The 17,857-nt window shown below is 42.7% G+C and overlaps 1 protein-coding gene across 3 annotated transcripts in view; it reads right to left on the bottom strand.

Moving 5' to 3' along the window:
* Window positions 1-1,999: 1,999 nt before the first annotated feature.
* The window catches only part of LOC133650893 (pecanex-like protein 3), a 35,509-nt gene continuing 19,651 nt past the window's right edge, over window positions 2,000-17,857 (bottom strand). For 2 of the 3 annotated variants that reach the window (XM_062048635.1, XM_062048634.1), the window contains 17 exons: window positions 17,195-17,300; window positions 17,025-17,117; window positions 16,788-16,938; window positions 14,549-14,693; window positions 14,209-14,386; window positions 14,014-14,122; window positions 13,799-13,928; window positions 13,657-13,715; window positions 11,613-11,828; window positions 10,937-11,190; window positions 9,462-9,692; window positions 9,285-9,388; window positions 7,453-7,600; window positions 7,145-7,375; window positions 6,804-7,078; window positions 6,570-6,739; window positions 2,000-2,921 (listed from right to left, as the gene is read on the bottom strand). In XM_062048635.1, the coding sequence (XP_061904619.1) occupies window positions 2,272-2,921; window positions 6,570-6,739; window positions 6,804-7,078; window positions 7,145-7,375; window positions 7,453-7,600; window positions 9,285-9,388; window positions 9,462-9,692; window positions 10,937-11,190; window positions 11,613-11,828; window positions 13,657-13,715; window positions 13,799-13,928; window positions 14,014-14,122; window positions 14,209-14,386; window positions 14,549-14,693; window positions 16,788-16,938; window positions 17,025-17,117; window positions 17,195-17,300 (3,250 nt within the window). In that variant the 3' untranslated portion in view covers window positions 2,000-2,271. The remainder of the gene's footprint in view (window positions 2,922-6,569; window positions 6,740-6,803; window positions 7,079-7,144; window positions 7,376-7,452; window positions 7,601-9,284; window positions 9,389-9,461; window positions 9,693-10,936; window positions 11,191-11,612; window positions 11,829-13,656; window positions 13,716-13,798; window positions 13,929-14,013; window positions 14,123-14,208; window positions 14,387-14,548; window positions 14,694-16,787; window positions 16,939-17,024; window positions 17,118-17,194; window positions 17,301-17,857) is intronic. The other variant, XM_062048636.1, reaches the window with a different exon arrangement.

Here is a 17,857-nt window from a genome sequence, read left to right as displayed (position 1 = left end):
GCCGAGATCAACATTTTGACTACTTTGGGATTTTTCTGTGATTCTTACAGGAGACTGTGGGCCGCCAAAGTTCTGCGATTTAGGATTTCAGTGGCTCTGATGGCAGGAGACTACTTGGGACTTTAGCAGTAAAATGTGGGATACCAGCAACAATGAATCTACTTGCTGCAATTTAAGAGACATTTAGCAGGAGAATGCGGGCTGCAAACATTGAAGCTACGTGGGCTATCAATCAGCTATTTGGGATTTTGGAAACAAACTACAGTTTCTTGATAGTCCAGCTACTTTGGATTTTAGAGCGAGAATGCGAGCGGTTGAAGTTCTGTCTATTTGGGATTTTAGCAGGAGAATATGGGCAGCCAACATTGAACTATTTGGGATATTAACATGAAAATTTGGCTCTCAAATGTTCCATCTTTTTTGGTACTTCAAATGGAGAATAAGGGCCCAACATGGTTCCAGCGACCTGGGATTTAAGAGAGGTTTTAGCTGGAGAATGTGGGCAGCCAATGTTTAACTACTTGGCATTTTAGTAGGAGATTACAGACGTTCTACTTTGTGTTTTATAGGGATTTCTGAAGGAGAATGTGGGCCATCAAAATTACACTAACAACACATTTTAGATGAATTTTAATTGGAGTTCAGACTATTTTGGATTTTGGGAGAATACGTGTTCTATATTCCAGATATTGTTAACGGGAGAATACGGCCCTTGCCCCGTTCCAGCTACTTGGGATTCTAGCAGGAGACTCTGGACACTCAATGTTTGAGCTACTTGGGATTCCTGTGGGAGAATGCGGGCCTTCGACATTCCGCCTACTACAAATTTGACAGGAATTTTAGTGGAAGTTTGGACTATTTGGGTTTTTAGGAGCATGTGGGCTGTAACGTTCCAACTTCCAGAAAATATTAACAAAAGAATAGGGGCCCTGCACCATTCCAGCTACTTGGGATTCTAGTAAGAGACTGTGGACAATCAATGTTTGAGCTACATGGGAGAATATGGGCCTCTTACAAATTTGACAGGGATGTTAGCGTAAATTTGGACTATTTGGGATTTTACGACAATATGGGCCTTAATGTACTAATTCACGAATAATTTTAAACGGGAGAATACGGGCCATGCTCTTAGTTGGGATTCCTGTGGGAGACTGTGGGCCTTCAACATTACCTTGTAGTGGAAGTTCTGACTAGTTCAGATTTTAGCAGTAAAAAAAAAAGACACCTTTAGAGATAACTTGCTTTAAATTGTGCAACAAAAGAAAAGCTTTCAAAGAGATGTTTTTTTGGGGGGTGGGGGGAGATTGCTAATCATGTGATGGGCGGGGCTTATTAAAAGCCTAATTGGTGTACTGCTGTGACATCTGCAACCAAAACAAGGATGTGGGAAGCAAAGCAAGCAACTTAAGGTGACTTCTCACAGTACTTCCAGTTACGCACGCACACACGGTGAGATGATGCAACAGGAACAAACTGTTCATCACACACTAAATAAATCCCAATAAGACCAAAGTCCTCCAATAAATATTCCACTTTCTTTTCCAGTTTTCCAACTAAAACGCTGGATTGTAGTAGTAGTAGTAGTAGAGTAGTAGTACTAATACAAGTCACTTTGTCTGCTAGTTAGTATGGGGGCGGGGGCGCAGCAGTGAGCAGAAAGTAGCCCCTCCCCTTCCCACGTGTTTGGATGTCTCGGATTGGTTTAAAAAGTTAAAAAAACAACAAAAAAGGCTTCACTCCCGATTAGTCGCAGAGCGACCAAGCTGCGTCCAAAGATGGTAAACAAGCAGCGTGTGGCGGCTGGCGAGGAAGTGTTGCCGCCATGACAGTTGGGTGACAAACTTTCACTTTCTTGGCGTTTGAAAGTGGAGGGCGAGCGACTGAGTGGAGAGAGAGTGAACAAGGCTTCTTATGGAGCTCATCTTTTTATCTTCCAGTTGAGACAAATCAACAATCCTCGATATGATTGCACTGGCCTTCCTGACACACACACACACACACACACACACACACACACACACACACACACACACACACACACACACACACACACACACACACACACACACACACACACACACACACACACACACACACACACACACACACACAACATGCTCTCAGGCTGGGAGGAAAAAAAAAAAAAAGTTTTGTTTACGTGGGCTGATTAAAACAAAACCTGTTGGATTCTAAGATGGAGAGAATGATTCCTGAAGGGGGCGCTGTCCAGTGTGTGGGAGGGGGTTGAGGCAGGGGAGGACGTGTCCATCATCAGCGCAGGTGCTCAAGTAAAGGCAGCTCTGTGGATTGGTCAGGCGGGGCGACGGCGTCTCCTGCGTTCAGCAGGCAGGAATCCGCCGCCCGAGTCGCTCCGAGTGGATCTTGTGTGGGACTGGCGTCCTGTGGGGGGGCGGGCGGGGGCAGCTGTGAAAAGAAGACAAGTAAATATGAAGCAAAAGGACAGAATGGTTGCAGCTCCAGAAGTGGGCGTGTCACCTGCGTGCGAATGGTGTGGACGCTTCCTGCGTCGCCCTCGGCTGCCGCCGGCCCGTTGAAGCCCTTCCTGCCAGAAAAACTCCACTTCCCGAAATGACTCTCCAGGTGGAGAACGTTGCCCTGGGCGAGACCAGCCCGCTGGCCCGCTCTGTGACCCGAGTTCTCCAGGAAACTGGCGGCGCAAAAACGTTCGGGCACCGGCAGAGGGGGCGGAGCTACTGAGCCGCTGAAGGAGAGCAGGGAGTGCGACAGTTGTTGACCCAGCAGGCCTTGGATGGATGATGGACGCTGGTGGGTGGGGTGGTGGTGGAGGGAGGACAGCAGCCCCGCCTCCATCCTGCCCTCTGATTGGCTGAGCAGGGCCAGTGGGAGTGGTTGGGGGTGGTGAGGCCAGTTCTGGCTTGGACCAACTGGGTTGTCTGTACCTGGGAGACAAAATACTCAACTAAACAGCAGTTGGTTGACAAGCACTTCATAATTAACAATCATTTTAATTACAAATGAATTTTTTTATGTTCCATATGTGTGTTCGTCATTTATTTTTACATTTTACTGTATTGCATACAAAATAAAAACAACACAGAATACCAATTTTCTTGTTTTACTTAAAAAACAACATCAACCTTCACATTTAATTACTAATTGTAATAATTTAGATACATTTTTAAAGAGACTTAAAGAGAATTAATTAATTTTATTCCAATTTGATCCTGTTTTATTTGTTTTCTCCAAAAGTAGAGAAAAAAAACAAACACTGATTGCCCCCATATTGTAAATACATATATCACTTATAACTGCATTGTATTACATTGTACATAATTGCATGATCGTATGTTTACAATTCTGTTTTGTCACTTCACACAACCAATGTTTGTACAATTCGTTTGTAAAACAAATTACCGTAATTTCCGGACTATAAGCCGCTACTTTTTCCCCTCGTTCTGGTCCCTGCGGCTTATACAACGGTGCGGCTTATTTACGGCCTGTTCTTCTCCGACACCGACGAAGAGGATTTTGGTGGTTTTAGTTCTCAGGAGGAAGACGATGACACAATGATTAAAGACTGACTTTTCATATACCGGTAGGCTGGTTATTTTGATAACGTACAGGCGAGCACTTTGTATTACTTTGCACCGTTGTATTATTTGTACTCTGCACGAATGCTGTTCGCCATGTCAAAGATGTGAAAGTTTGATTGAATGATTGAAAGATTTATTGTTAATAAATGGGACGCTTTGCGTTCCCAAACAGTCATCTCTGTCCCGACAATCCCCTCCGTGGTAGCAGGAACCCCTATATACTACGGTAATTACCAGAGGTGGGACCAAGTCATTGCTTTGCAAGTCACAAGTAAGTCTCAAGTCTTTGCCCTCAAGTCTCGAGTCAAGTCCCGAGTCAAGACAGGCAAGTCCCGAGTCAAGTCCAAAGTCAAGACTAGAAAGTCTCAAGTCAAGTCCCAAGTCCTGCATTTTGAGTTTCGAGTCCTTTCAAGTCCTTTTAACCACAGACTAATATTTTTTACACAGATTGTGTATGCTTTTAAAACGCTGTATTTATTTATTAAAACAAGTGCATTTGAAATTGCAGGAAAAAAAATAGTGCTGACATTGCAATTCATAATAGCACTATTAACCAGTCATTTTAATAGTTTAAACAATTTTAAACATTTAACTCATTCCTTTACAGAATAAACACATTTGCAAAAACAAACATTAACATACTATTGGTTGTATTTTATGAAAATAACATTACCACAAAGTTGAGAAGGAGCAAAGATCTTCAATATTTGTATGTGAGAATCACAAAGAAATCTTCCAGGGGAGGATGACGCCCCTACAGGGGTTTGGTTTACAAACTTTCAGCCCCACCTAAAACAAAATTCACCAGCCGCCACTGATTATGATGCATTCTCATTTTAGGCAAAGTATAAGACAATACTTTCTTAACAGTATAATTGTAACCAGGAATAAGTCTTCAAGTAACAATATTCAAATACTAACATTGTTGGGTAAGACAGCATTTGGTTTTATTCTGAATCCAGTGAAACAGATTGGTGGTTTTAGCTGATATAAAGACTTTCAGGTGTTTATATATGTTTAAGTATTTGGCAGACGCTTTTATCCAAAGCGACATACATAAAAAATAGATATAAAACAATCACTGTAAACATGATCATTTAAGGGAAGAATGTAATACAAAATATCAATACAAAGTGTCAAGACAGAATAAACTCTCTGCTGCTGCAGCAACAGAGTTACAGTCTATAGGTCCCTAAAATATATAGATATCTAATGTATTCATACATTGTTTATGTAGGATATACGCATGTATATATAATCTAATCATATTGTTCCTTCAACTTAAAAATAGCTGACCGTTTTTTTCCCCCTTCTCTGGGATTATATTCCCAGTTCTGATCTCGGACGTCTGGTCACTTATAGCGTATAAGAATATTATATTACTGTTAAGCAAACTATGAATAATAAAAACGCCAAAACATGTGTCCGTTATCATAGCTACACGTATGACAAAAAAACGCGTGAAAATCAGTGGTATTCAGTGAGGTAAAATGAATTAAATTTGCTGACAGTTCATTGCTCCTGCCAAATGAATTGCACTGAGTGGAGCGGATCACCACTCCAAGATGGCGGCTCCGCGTCTCGTCTGCGCCAGTAGGCAGTAGCGCTCAATGCTGCGTACCCTTATAAGATGTCTATGGTTATAACGTTAGCAGTGAGTTTACAGCCTCACTGATTTAACTACACAGCAAACAAAAGTCATGTTACTTAGCCAATAAACGTTATCTTACATTCAAAACTTACCCTTCTTTGTGCAACTTCAAATGTCGAACGAAGTTGGAAGTTGTTGCGTCTCCGTCTGTAATATTCGAACTGCGTGATTTGCATACGGCAATTCGTTTTTTGTTGACCAAGTCGTAGTTTTTATACCCGAACGAAACCAACTTTGGCATAATTGTTTCTCACTGCCGCATTGTTTGACAACTCATGTTCGGTGGTTGTCCTGCAATTGGATTGGATGAGAGCTGTGTGATGAAAACAACGTAGATTTAATTTGATTGGCTGTTGTACTGACAGCACACATGCTGACACGCAGCACACACGCTTATAGACACAGACGTATAAAATGAAAGATACGGAGCGCTCCCAAATAACTTTTTAAGGTTTGGGTTTTGGGGAAAGTAGCAAGTCATGTCAAGTCAAAAGCCTCAAGTCCAAGTGAAGTCACAAGTCATTGATGTTAAAGTCTAAGTCGAGTTGCAAGTCTCTTTACATTTTGTCAAGTCGAGTCTAAAGTCATCAAATTCATGACTCGAGTCTGACTCGAGTCCAAGTCATGTGACTCGAGTCCACACCTCTGGTAATTACACATCAAAACCCTGCGGCTTATAGTCGGGTGCGGCTTATATATGGAGCAATCTGTATTTTCCCCTAAATTTAGCTGGTGCGGCTTATAGTCAGGTGCGGCTTATAGTCCGGAAATTACGGTATTTGTACAAAATCACGCAGAGTCATCTATTAAATTAGTTTGAAAAAAACTTTGGATTTATATTCTGTTTTGATTAATCGTTTAATGAGTGTATATAATAGAAATGATACAATTCCCACCGTATGGAGTGCCTGGAACTTGAAATACAGTAGGGAAAGGATTCATATGACCCCATTCCTAGGTGGTCCAATGCAGTCTGCTGAAAATAATGGAAAGTGCCACTCTTCATAGCAACTGACGCTGTGCTCAAAGTTGGAATTGCCACAAAACAGACTACTGCCATCTGGCGGCTAAAGTGGACAGTGCAGCCCCCAATTCGTCACGTTTCTTGTGTCAGGTAAACTGCGACAAATGGGGCCGAATTAATCCCCTTCTTACTGTACGTTGACAGTTTCTGCATGACCGTTGTAAGAGTCACGCACATTGGAGCGCTGGTGTGTGTGTTTTAATTTTAGTCTTTTAAGAAAAAATTTATGCACATATGTTAAGAGTGCCATTTAATGATGATGATGATGTACATTTCTCAGAAAAAAGTATGCCAGGCATTCATTCGAGGGCGATCTTACCCAAGGAGTTTTGCAGCGTGGTGATGTGTGGCTGAGGAAGGCTGGAGGCTGGCGTGCTCTGTGTGGTGTGGATGGCGGCGTTGGTAGTTATGGATGTCGAGCCGCCGCCGCAGTCCGAGTCTTCGATGTTTCCTCCGCTGTTGCAACCGGCGCCGCATCCTTTCTGCATCCTGCAGAGAAACACAACTGTCATACTTGCGAGCCCCGTTTTAGTCGTGGTTGAAGACTTTGCACCTGTCCCAGCTGCTGATGAGCCAGTTGTAGATGTTGTGTGGGCTCACAGGCCCGCCCCACACGGAGCGCAGCTGAATGTGAGCGCCTGCGTAAGACGTCGTCAGGGGGGAGACGTAGATGGGGTATCCGATGGGCTGGTCGCACGACGAGTTGATCATATTCCTCAGGGCCTGCTTGGCGTTCTGAATGCTGCCGCGCTCTGGGTTACGGTTACGCAGGAAGACCAGCTCCTGCTGTTGGCCCGCCCACAGCCCACGCACGCACTCTCTGTTCACCTGTCGGGGGCGGGCAAATGTGGTGACAAAGCTTTAGACGACAAAAGACGAAGGAGGCGGGGTTACCTTGATGACCCGGAAGCTGAGGAACCTCTTGTTCAACATGATGATCTTGTACTCGTCGCTGCCGTCGTCCATGATGTGCCGCAGCGCCAACAGCGAGGGCATGTTCGCTAGGATGGCGCTGCGCCAAACCGGGTCGCCCTCGTGCGATATCAACATCTTCTCCTCGTTGGCGGTGATGGCGTCATACAGCACCGCAGGGTCCTCATACTCATCCGGGGATGTGAAGTGGTCCTGGAAGGGGCGTGATAGGCGGGACATTATTGTCACCCCCTTGTGAAGAAGCTTCCTGCTGGCCAGAGGAGACGTACCTGATGCAATTTGAGGGACATCCGCACTCCGGGCGCCACCACTCGATTCAACAGATCCATATCTGCAAAGACCCACTCGTCGCGAGGAGACGTGATCCGAAAGTCTCCCTTGAAGAGCGCGTGGAGGCCGTAGAGGAACGGCTCCAAGCTGAGGCCGTTAGAGGAACCGCTAAGTTGAGCAACAAATAGTGATGCGACAAAGTTTGCACATGTGAAGCATTAAGGGGGTTCTAACTGTGGGAACTTAGGGTCCAAACTTTTCAAATACAAAATGAGCATGAGCACTTAATATAATCAAAAATACATTTACATACAAAGATGTTGTGCTAAAATAAATATAATTAATAATAAAAATGTTTCTTAACTAAACCATCAATAACATTTTAAAAGCAAATGAAAATACAGCCACACAACTTTAGTCATAAATTTTGCGCTTAAGAAACTTCCCTATGACTTTAGCTCCAGACTTGTTCTGTTTGTTTAAATCTTGTATAAAGACAGTATAGTATTGCCAAGTTGGTTTCAGGCGATATCCTTGATTGGTCAAAAAGCACTCATGTGACTACAGAGTGCTACCAACTTTAAACTAATGCTATGTGTTTGCGGCGCTTAGTCGTTAATTTTTTTCGAAGTGTAAAAATGCCCTGTTGTGCAGCATGGGGCTGCTCCACCTGTGAAAAATTGTGGAAAGATTTTACGTCGCTTTCCCCACAACCTGCAAAGAAGACAAGTATGGGAAGTGAAGGTTTGCCATCAACACTGAAGAGCCACCGATTACAGCATCTTGTGCGAGGTAAACACACGACACGAAGTCTGTGTTTTGTTCAGAAGAGAACACACAGAAGCTAAGATAAATAATAACAGAAGAAATGAATACATTTAAGAGATGGTTTGACAAAAACAGACTCTTCCAATCTCAATAAAACTAAAATAATGCAATTGGGTAACAGCAGAAGGGAAAGTCAAACACAAATACAAATAGACAGACATTGAATGAATAAAAGAAACCAGATTTTGGGGGTATAGTCGATGAGAAAATGAACCGGAAATGTCATATAAAATATACAACATAAAGTCAATAATAAATAAAGCAAAATATGTTCTAGAACAAAAATCACTCCATATTGTCTACTGCTTGCCAGTGTTGCCATATCCGAGTTATTGTGCAAAAATATGGGGAAATAAGAAAAAAAGTACACTTCATTCACTTAACATGTTACAGAAAAGAAAGACCCGTTAGAATAATACACAATGAGCCATACATAGTGATTACAAATACATGGGGGCAGCCACCACAGTTGTCATACTTCACACAAAAGTCATCATTTCTCCATGATTGTTGGTCCAAAGCTAATGAAAAGTTTACCAAAATTCAGATTATAAGTTATTTTTTTGTCATTTGGTATATTTTTTCATGTGTATTGCACTGTCGGGTGCGTGTTAGAGTGCCTGCTGCTCACAAAACACTACAGGAATGTGACAGCAGAGTGCGTCAAATACGGCCACAAAATTATACTTTCATGAATTTAAAAGCATGTTTTTATTGTAGGTATATGAGCTGAATTATGATTAGAACTATATATTGACATATTATTTTGGTTTATTTCGTCAGAAAAACTAACGTCAAAATGACAGCAGTCATAGCGCCTGTTGTTTAGTTGGCCATACTCTCTTTTTGCAAGGCTCTGGTTTGAGATTGTCATTACTGCCACAAGTGGTGGAAAAGTGTGTTACAACTGAGTGGCCCCTACAGACCACAGCTGTGAAACACATTTTTTTGGCGGCCCTGAGGTTAAGAAACACTGAAATAAAGTATGAGTGGGTGGTCTCACCTTGCAGACATGCTGTGGGAGGCAGTGCCCAGCGCTCTTCTTCCCAGAATGCAAAGCCCAAAACACAAACTGACTAACGGAGAATCTCTTTCACTTGGCACATGCTGCGAGGCACAGGAAGTAGCGCTTTAAGTGAAGCATGACGTGGTTGAGTAGTACACATGTTGTGTGTCGTACCGCTTGACGCCTGCTGTTGCAATACTGGATCCAGTCCAAGTACACCATGCAGAAGGAGGAGGGCGTGATGCCAGAGGCTCTGTGGTCGTAGTCCTCGTCTATGTTCAGATTGAAGGTGGGGTCGCTGTCCACGTAATTGGGTCCGAGACACAGCCGCAGAGCATCCTGAATGGTCTCATTAGCCAACCACTCCTCCAGCTTGGGTGACCGGCTCACATAGTAAATGATGCTCTATTCAACAAAGCAAAAACATGTTTGTGTCATTTTGTTGAGGTTATGTTGCCTGGTAAATATTATATCGGAATTTCATGACTTGTACTTATATTGGCTCTTGTACTTGGTATCGCTACAGTCGATATTTGTACACAGTATATCCCTGTTGTCCTTGAGCAAGACACTTCACCCTTGCTCCTGATGGGTCGTGGTTAGCGCCTTGCATGGCAGTTTCCGCTATCAGTGTGTGAATGTGGAAATAGTGTCAAAGCGCTTTGAGTACCTTGAAGGTAGAAAAGCACTGTACAAGTATAACCCATTTACCCTTTTGTTTACATTCAGGAGTGCAAGCTTGCGATTTTTCCGGGCACCCTTAGTAAGTGTCCTCAACTGAACAATACTGCAGTCTAAAACGTGACATTCGTCAATATAAACAAGTATCCATTAATTATAGTTACATATTACTTACAGATACAACGTCTCCAAGGCAGAAGTATTATTATTATCTAGTAAGAAATGTGTCCGCATCATTCAACTTACTGCGTCACAAGCTTAATTTAATAAATTGTGACCACTAGGTGTTGCCAAAAACAATTACCACTTTACTTCAACTTAAAGACAGCATTAGTCCAAATGGTTAATAATGAATAGCGTTTTTCATAACTACCATTGTTCCCTGTTTGATTAATTTCACTTGATCCTGCTTTTTCTAACATTCCGCACTACTACAAAAAAAGTATGCATGATTTATGCTGATATCGTATTGGCCAATGCTTAATGCACCAATATCGGTATGGAAGTTCAAGTGAAAACCTATGACGACACTCCGAATTGACATACATTTCTCAACAAAAATCAGCAGGCTAGTATGATTTTATTTGGTTAAAGTTGGCTTGTTTACACAACATAACGAGGTTTAGCTCTGAGCCGCTAAACAAATGTGTTATGAATAGCTTTGAAACTGAAAAAAGGGTGGGAACAAATAAACTCTGCTTCTTCCTATCCCTTTTCGGACATGTTGGATTGTGAAACTGTAAATATGTGACTTACTATATTGTACCTGTATTGTATGCATGTTTGAAAGGAACTAAACTAAACTAACGGTTGCCTTCACTTTCCACACTTCCTTTAGTCAAACAAGCTGGTAATGTTCAATCATTTGGCTTTCTTTATGACTTTTATAATTAATCAAAAGTCGATTATACATTATCCCAGTGATTCATACATAAAATGAAAGAAAAGAGCATAAGTGGGCGTCTCACCTTGACATAGTACGTGATAAGGATCTTGCGGAGGTCAAACACTTGCAACATGGAGGCGGCGTTGTTGTCACTGATGCTGTAACCCTCCAGCACGTACTTGGTGGCCGCCACCTCCCAGGCGAGCCAGCGTTGTCCGAAGGCGGCGTTGAAGGACAGCATGTGAGGCAAGTGGCCGGGCTCGCAGCAGCAGCATCCCTCATCTTCCTCCACGCCCTCCGTGATGGCCTCTACCTCCCTCTGCTGACAGTAGGTTCCTGTGGGCAGCAGAGAAGAGGCCATTCATTCCCTTTATCATAACAAGTCATATTTTCTTACATGGATGATAGGAACAACATATTAGAAACACCTTGGTACCATTCAAACTAATTCTAAAATAATATATTTGATATTAATAAATTACATATTCCTATTTCATTTTAATAAACCCATGTCATCAAACTGGCCTCTTTACAGAATAAGATGATGCTCATGTCAGCTCATTAATAACTGACATAACATGACCTGGTTTCTGTAAATAGCTGCTTTGGAGTGAGAACACTTCATAAATACAAGCGACAACATTGCTGCTTGGCAGAGATTCAACTGGGTTGATCCCTGCGAGAGCTTCAGGCCAAATCATTTATTTTTACACTCCGCCAGTAATTTTCTCAGCTACTCTTTCATATGGCAAACACACCTCTGAATTCCAGACCCCTAAGCTGGAAGGTGACCAGGCCGTTGCCGATCTCGATGATGTGCACCAGAGCGTTGAGGTAGTCGGAGGCGAGGATGAAGCAGTCTCCGGTGTTGTAGTTGCCCCATCGGCCGAGCAGCAGGTCTCCGCAAAGGCTGTGCTGCAGAGAGCGCGTCAGGTGCTCGTAGAAAATGGAGTTCAGGTTGTTGTCGTCAGCACCTTGGAGGAAAGGAAGGCACCATGGCGATGGTTACAAATTAATGCACTAGGTAGCCATGTAAATACAGTAGAACCTTGATTTACAAACCCCTCATTGTATTACGTTTTTGATTCGCGAACCACGGACCGAATAAAAAAATATACTTTGGTGAATAAACCTTGTCTCAGTGTACGGACGTTTCAACCCACTCATTCTGTGCCCAGCTGCACAGCCTAATCATTGTAGCGACCTGGCTGTTAAAGTTAAGGAGTTTTGTGATTTCAAACTGGGTGTGTGTGTGCGTGTAGGCAGGGCAGCTGAAAAAGAGGACAGCCCATCCATCCATTTTCTTCCGCTTATCCGAGGTCGGGTCCCGGGGGCAGCAGCCTAAGCAGGGAAGCCCAGACTTCCCTCTCCCCAGCCACTTCGTCCAGCTCCTCCCGGGGGATCCCGAGCCGTTCCCAGGCCAGCCGGGAGACATAGTCTTCCCAACGTGTCCTGGGTCTTCTCCGTGGCCTCCTACCGGTCGGACGTGCCCTAAACACCTCCCTAGGGAGGCGTTCGGGTGGCATCCTGACCAGATGCCCGAACCACCTCATCTGGCTCCTCTCGATGTGGAGGAGCAGCGGCTTTACTTTGAGCTCCCCCGGATGGCAGAGCTTCTCACCCTATCTCTAAGGGAGAGCCCCGCCACCCGGCGGAAGAAACTCATTTCGGCCGCTTGTACCCGTGATCTTTTCCTTTCGGTCATAACCCAAAACTCATGACCATAGGTGAGGATGGGAACGTAGATCGACCGGTAAATTGAGAGCTTTGCCTTCCGGCTCGCTCCTTCTTCACTACAACAGATCAATACAGCGTCCGCATTACTGAAGACGCCGCACAGATCCGCCTGTCGATCTCACGATCCACTCTTCCCTCACTCGTGAACAAGACTCCGAGGTACTTGAACTCCTCCACTTGGGGCAGGGTCTCTCCGCAACCCGGAGATGGCACTCCACTCTTTTCCGGGCGAGAACCATGGACTCGGACTTGGAGGTGCTGATTCCCATTCCAGTCGCTTCACACTCGGCTGCGAACCGATCCAGCGAGAGCTGAAGATCCTGGCCAGATGAAGCCATCAGGACCACATCATCTGCAAAAAGCAGAGACCTAATCCTGCAGCCACCAAACCGGATCCCCCCAACGCCTTGACTGCGCCTAGAAATTCTGTCCATAAAAGTTATGAACAGAATCGGTGACAAAGGGCAGCCTTGGCGGAGTCCAACCCTCACTGGAAACGTGTCCGACTTACTGCCGGCAATGTGGACCAAGCTCTGACACTGATCAAGAGGACAGTTCAGTTGCAAAAGAGTACAGTTCAGCTAGTTGTTGTTTATGCTTTGTTATTAAATAGAAAGTTGATCTATCACTTCCTTGTTATGTTTGTTTGATATACAGTACTGTATAATGTGGTAATTGTTTACTAAAATATGGACTTTTGTAGAGGCTGGAACACAATATTTATTTTTATTTTGGGGAAATGTGTTTCAATATAAATGTGTTTCTACTTATGAACCTTGTTCAAGAAACAAGGGAGGGAAGAGGGGGATTAATAATTTTGCAATGCAACCTTCTGAAAATGATGGAAAGCGCCACTCTACATAGCAACTGACGCTGTGCTCAAAGTTGGAATTGCCACAAAACACATTTTAAGATAGTCAACACTACTGCCATCTGGCAGCTAAAGTGGATAGCGCACTCCCCAATTTCGTCATGTTTCATGTGTCAGGTAAACTGTGACAAAAGGGGCCATATGAGTCCCCTTCCTATTGTACATACAAGATGGCGGTAAATAAAAAAGCATACCTGGGTTACGGTCAAGCTGAGTGGCAAGTCTGGTGTTGGAGTGGTCCACTCGCTTGGTGCTGTTAACAATCAAGACTAGCATTAGCACTACTTGTGTGGAGTTTTGCAGTGTATTATCGCTGCACATTTATAAACAACCTACTTGTAGTCCCGCTCCCAGAACTTAACAGGTCGGGTGTATGAGGTAACAAACACAGCGCTACCTAGGACGGGGTTGAGAGGGGTGGAAAAGATGGCAGAAAAGATGGCCTGCACAAACAGCACGGCAGAGTCTGTAGACAAATGGAGTTAAGGACATGACATGCTTGATACAACAAAACAATCGCTGAGGTGTGTAACAGAATCGTTAAAGGATACGTGGCACAGCAAAGGGCTGAGCGAAGGCGTGGAAAGCCGAGCCCCATGTGATCTGCCAAGGAGCGATGTACGTCAAAACGAAGCGTAACTTATATAGCAGGTCCCACATCTGAGAAGTCAAAATAAGCAACATGATCACCGCACTACTCAGAGCAATACAAATGTTGGGATATGACCGACGGCTTGCGCCCTGACCTTGCTGAAAAGAATGGACATAAAGTAGTAGTCAATTAAAAATGTCTCTGAAAAGTGTGGGTAGTCGAAGTGGAAAAAAAGGGTGGTGAAGCACAGCGTGACGTACTGCTGCGACGGGGCACAGAAGGACGACCGCAGCAACTTCATGCCAGCCACTGAGATGAAGAGCGCCCGGCTGCTGTAAGGGTCAAGAGGGACATGATTAGACATGCTCTAAAACTCACTTCATGGGGTATAACCCAATACTTTGACCCTTTCATAGCGAAATGAACACTACTAAATGGACCTGCCCTACTCACAGAGATAACCACACCCTCTGCAGAACCTTGTTGTGACTTACTAGATGTCCAGCTCTTTATGGTCCTGGCCCACAGCCCGTGCTTCCGTGGTGAGGGAGTTGAGCACGACGGCCGGGTAGATGAAGTACTTCTCCACACACTGAAGCCACGCATACAGCTTCTCAAACCACATCAACTGTGCAGCATCTGGCGACAAATGAAAGTAATATGTCAAAAAAAAACTAGGCCTGTGCCCATCGATCGGCCACCATCAGTATCGGGCCATTTTCGATTACTGCCTCTGAATGCCGATCGCAAACGCAGATCCCCTCTGGCTAATAATGTATTTATTTTTAGTCCCCCGGCTGACAAGCAAGCAGCTAATTGTGGATCTCCATAAACGGTGTGGAGCCGCTCCGCTAAGATAATAATCACCGCAATTACAGAAAATAAACAGCATTATTTAGTATGTTAAGTATCTTTATCAAGTATTAAGTATTATCGCTGGAGCCTAAGCATGTTACAAACCGAGATCCAGCAAGAGCCAGCATGCTAACAGCTAGCTAGAAACAACAGAAGAAACACTAAGTACTTAGTCAACTTTAGCAAGTGTAGATGGAAGCGTGTTACAGCAGAAAGTAAGCAGAGAATAGCAAGAAATTAACAAGTAGATTAATAAGAGTAAAAAGATGATAATATAACAACTGTTTGCGTGTCAGCATTGTCACAACCAGATGTACATAACACAAAAGAGGAGGGCGGATTGATTCATAAATTGATAGTGTCAACACCAAGGGTAATATCAGCATTTGATCGATATGAGAGCGATTAAATCGATAAAAACAATTTCTACCAAAATAATTTTTTGTTAATATTTACAAATTCAGATAATTCCCTGAAGGAGTTTGAGACCAAAAAACAAATTATTTAAATGAGTAATAGATAGTAGTTTTTACTTTTGTTTAGTTATTGTGTACGATTGACTTTGATTTGCTTACACAATTGTATGTAAAAAAAAAAGAGAATAAAAAACTAGTTTAAATATCGGGTTGATATTTTTAAAAGGGACCTATTACGCAAAACCAACTTTTCTTACTTATTGGTACCTTTGTTTGTGTATTTGGGATCTTCATAAGTCCCCAAAATTTGAAATCAAAACATGGAGGCAAGGTGGAATATTTATAAAACAATCTTGCCTTCCTTCATAATTTCTCCAAACAAGCCGATTGGAATTTGCCTCAATTGTGACGTTTTTCCCCAATTGTAATCTGTCAGCAGGTATCACCATATATGGTAAAGTTTTACCCAAAGACCTTTGCGAGTCCGCCATTGTTGTCCGACAACATGCTTTCTTTTTCCTCTTTCTTCTTTTTCTGGGGCAGACTGGCTTGTACATGCATCTTTTGCTGTTGCCATTTCTAATACAAACTTGCGTAGAGTTCGAACTTATATCTGTCAGTAGACTTGATATAGAAGCGCTAAAAACTACAACATGGACAACAAAGAGAAGACGCAGTCAAAGTGGAGCCACGTAAATAGGACCGCTCACAAAACAGCGCTTCCTGAAGAGATGGTCAAAAAGCGGCTTCAAGATGGTCCGTAAAACAAAATCTATGGAAAATGTTGACCAAAGAACCACCATTACATTTTGTGTGGACCACAACAAAAGTGTTATATAATATGATCCCTATAAACTGTCAACAGCGCTCACCATAAATACATTGAAAAATAAAAAAGTTAATACAAGTGATCGGTATCAGCTGATTTCACACATGGTGGATCGTTACCCGAAAGGGGAGCATTAATCCTTGATCAGAAAATCCCTAACTAAACAACCAGTCATAATTGCTATTGTTCATAAGTAATTATGAATAACAACAAAAGTAACTAATGACAATTAATACACCTGTAAAATCTAATGCCATTACAAAAGCTGTATCAAAATAAATTAAAAACATATTCCAGTGTAATGCAGTGCAGCACAGCAAAGATACTACATTTTTGTTAAATAAACAGTGTGATGCTGTTTCAAAAGCACATATTTAAACTGATCCCACATAGTAAGCTCTGACATAGCTGCTGAAAATGTGAAGCTGTAAAAAAAAGATGATCACAATGTTGAATTCAAAATCCCTTAAAAGATGATGGAGGTTAAATGCATTTCTCAACACCACTTCAACTTGAGACCTTGCTGGTTTTCATTTAATCCACTGTGATGCTCACAGGGAGAAGCTGATAAAGCTCCTTATATTTTACAGTGACTTGAAAGCGAGCGGAAGAAGAGAGCAATGAGACACTCACCTCGGACCTCAAACTGACTGTACTCTTTGGACCGGAGCACAGGGTGAGCCAGGCAGAACCAAGGCAGCTGTTTGCGGAGCTGAGGCAGGAGATAGTGGGTAATGAAGCCAACAACTCCCGCTAGGATGTATAAGACAAAGCTGAGAGCAGGCTGCAAGGCGAGAGCACAAAAGAAGAATAAGTGAAGCTTTGCAACCAAATGTCTTGGGGGAAAAAGTGTCCAAAACTTGTACTAACTTGTAGTGCAATGAAAACTGTGCTGGCACTGATGGCGAAGGTGATTACAGCCATGAGGGGACACATGACAAGGTCAGAATGAAGAATCTCTTTCTACAGTTGAGAAGGAAAAGGGTTTTAAGATGATGTTCAAATATTTAAAATAGCAAATGTGTCAGTTTTGTTCATACCATTGAGTCACGCAGCTTCTCTGGCAAAGGGTCCTTGATCTCCACAGAGGGTTCTTCTGGTGAACGGTTCTCCAACTCGGGGAATAATTTGGATCGCACCAATGACCTGAAAAAGAGAATATAAACTCAGATGTCAGACAGCGTCAAATATATAAAGGTTTGGTTAGTGAATTAACCACAATTAACCCATCATTATCTGGAGTTAGTATGATTTAACATAACATGTTATCAACGAGCCGGCGTGTACGGTACACATCCCTTTCCGTGTTTGCTGCACTTCTGAAGTACAGAAATATATATGTAAATATATAAAAGCAGGCTTTGCTACACATAATAAAATAAAGGATATATCTAGACGTGGGCCGATAACAAATTTGGCTGGGCGATATACTTAAAACATTTGTATGCATGTACAACACTTTAAAACTTTAGTATATCAGTATGTGGAATTAAATTATGGAATAGAAAACTGTTCAAACTCAAAGTGTTTACCAAAGTACAAAGAATAAGAACCATGATAAACATTTTGAACTTATCGATAATTTTATTCACCTCACTATATGAAATACAACTTACTTCACAATTTTTTTATTTTAATTTTATTATTTATGCAGTATATTGTGAACAAATTAAAAACAGGAAGTTAACAAAAGTGTTATCAAT

Source organism: Entelurus aequoreus, linkage group LG05 (assembly GCF_033978785.1).
Source record: "Entelurus aequoreus isolate RoL-2023_Sb linkage group LG05, RoL_Eaeq_v1.1, whole genome shotgun sequence".
Taxonomy (NCBI): Eukaryota; Metazoa; Chordata; class Actinopteri; order Syngnathiformes; family Syngnathidae; genus Entelurus; species Entelurus aequoreus.
Note: the sequence above shows the minus strand (reverse complement) of the source record. Positions and strands in the feature narration are given on the sequence as shown.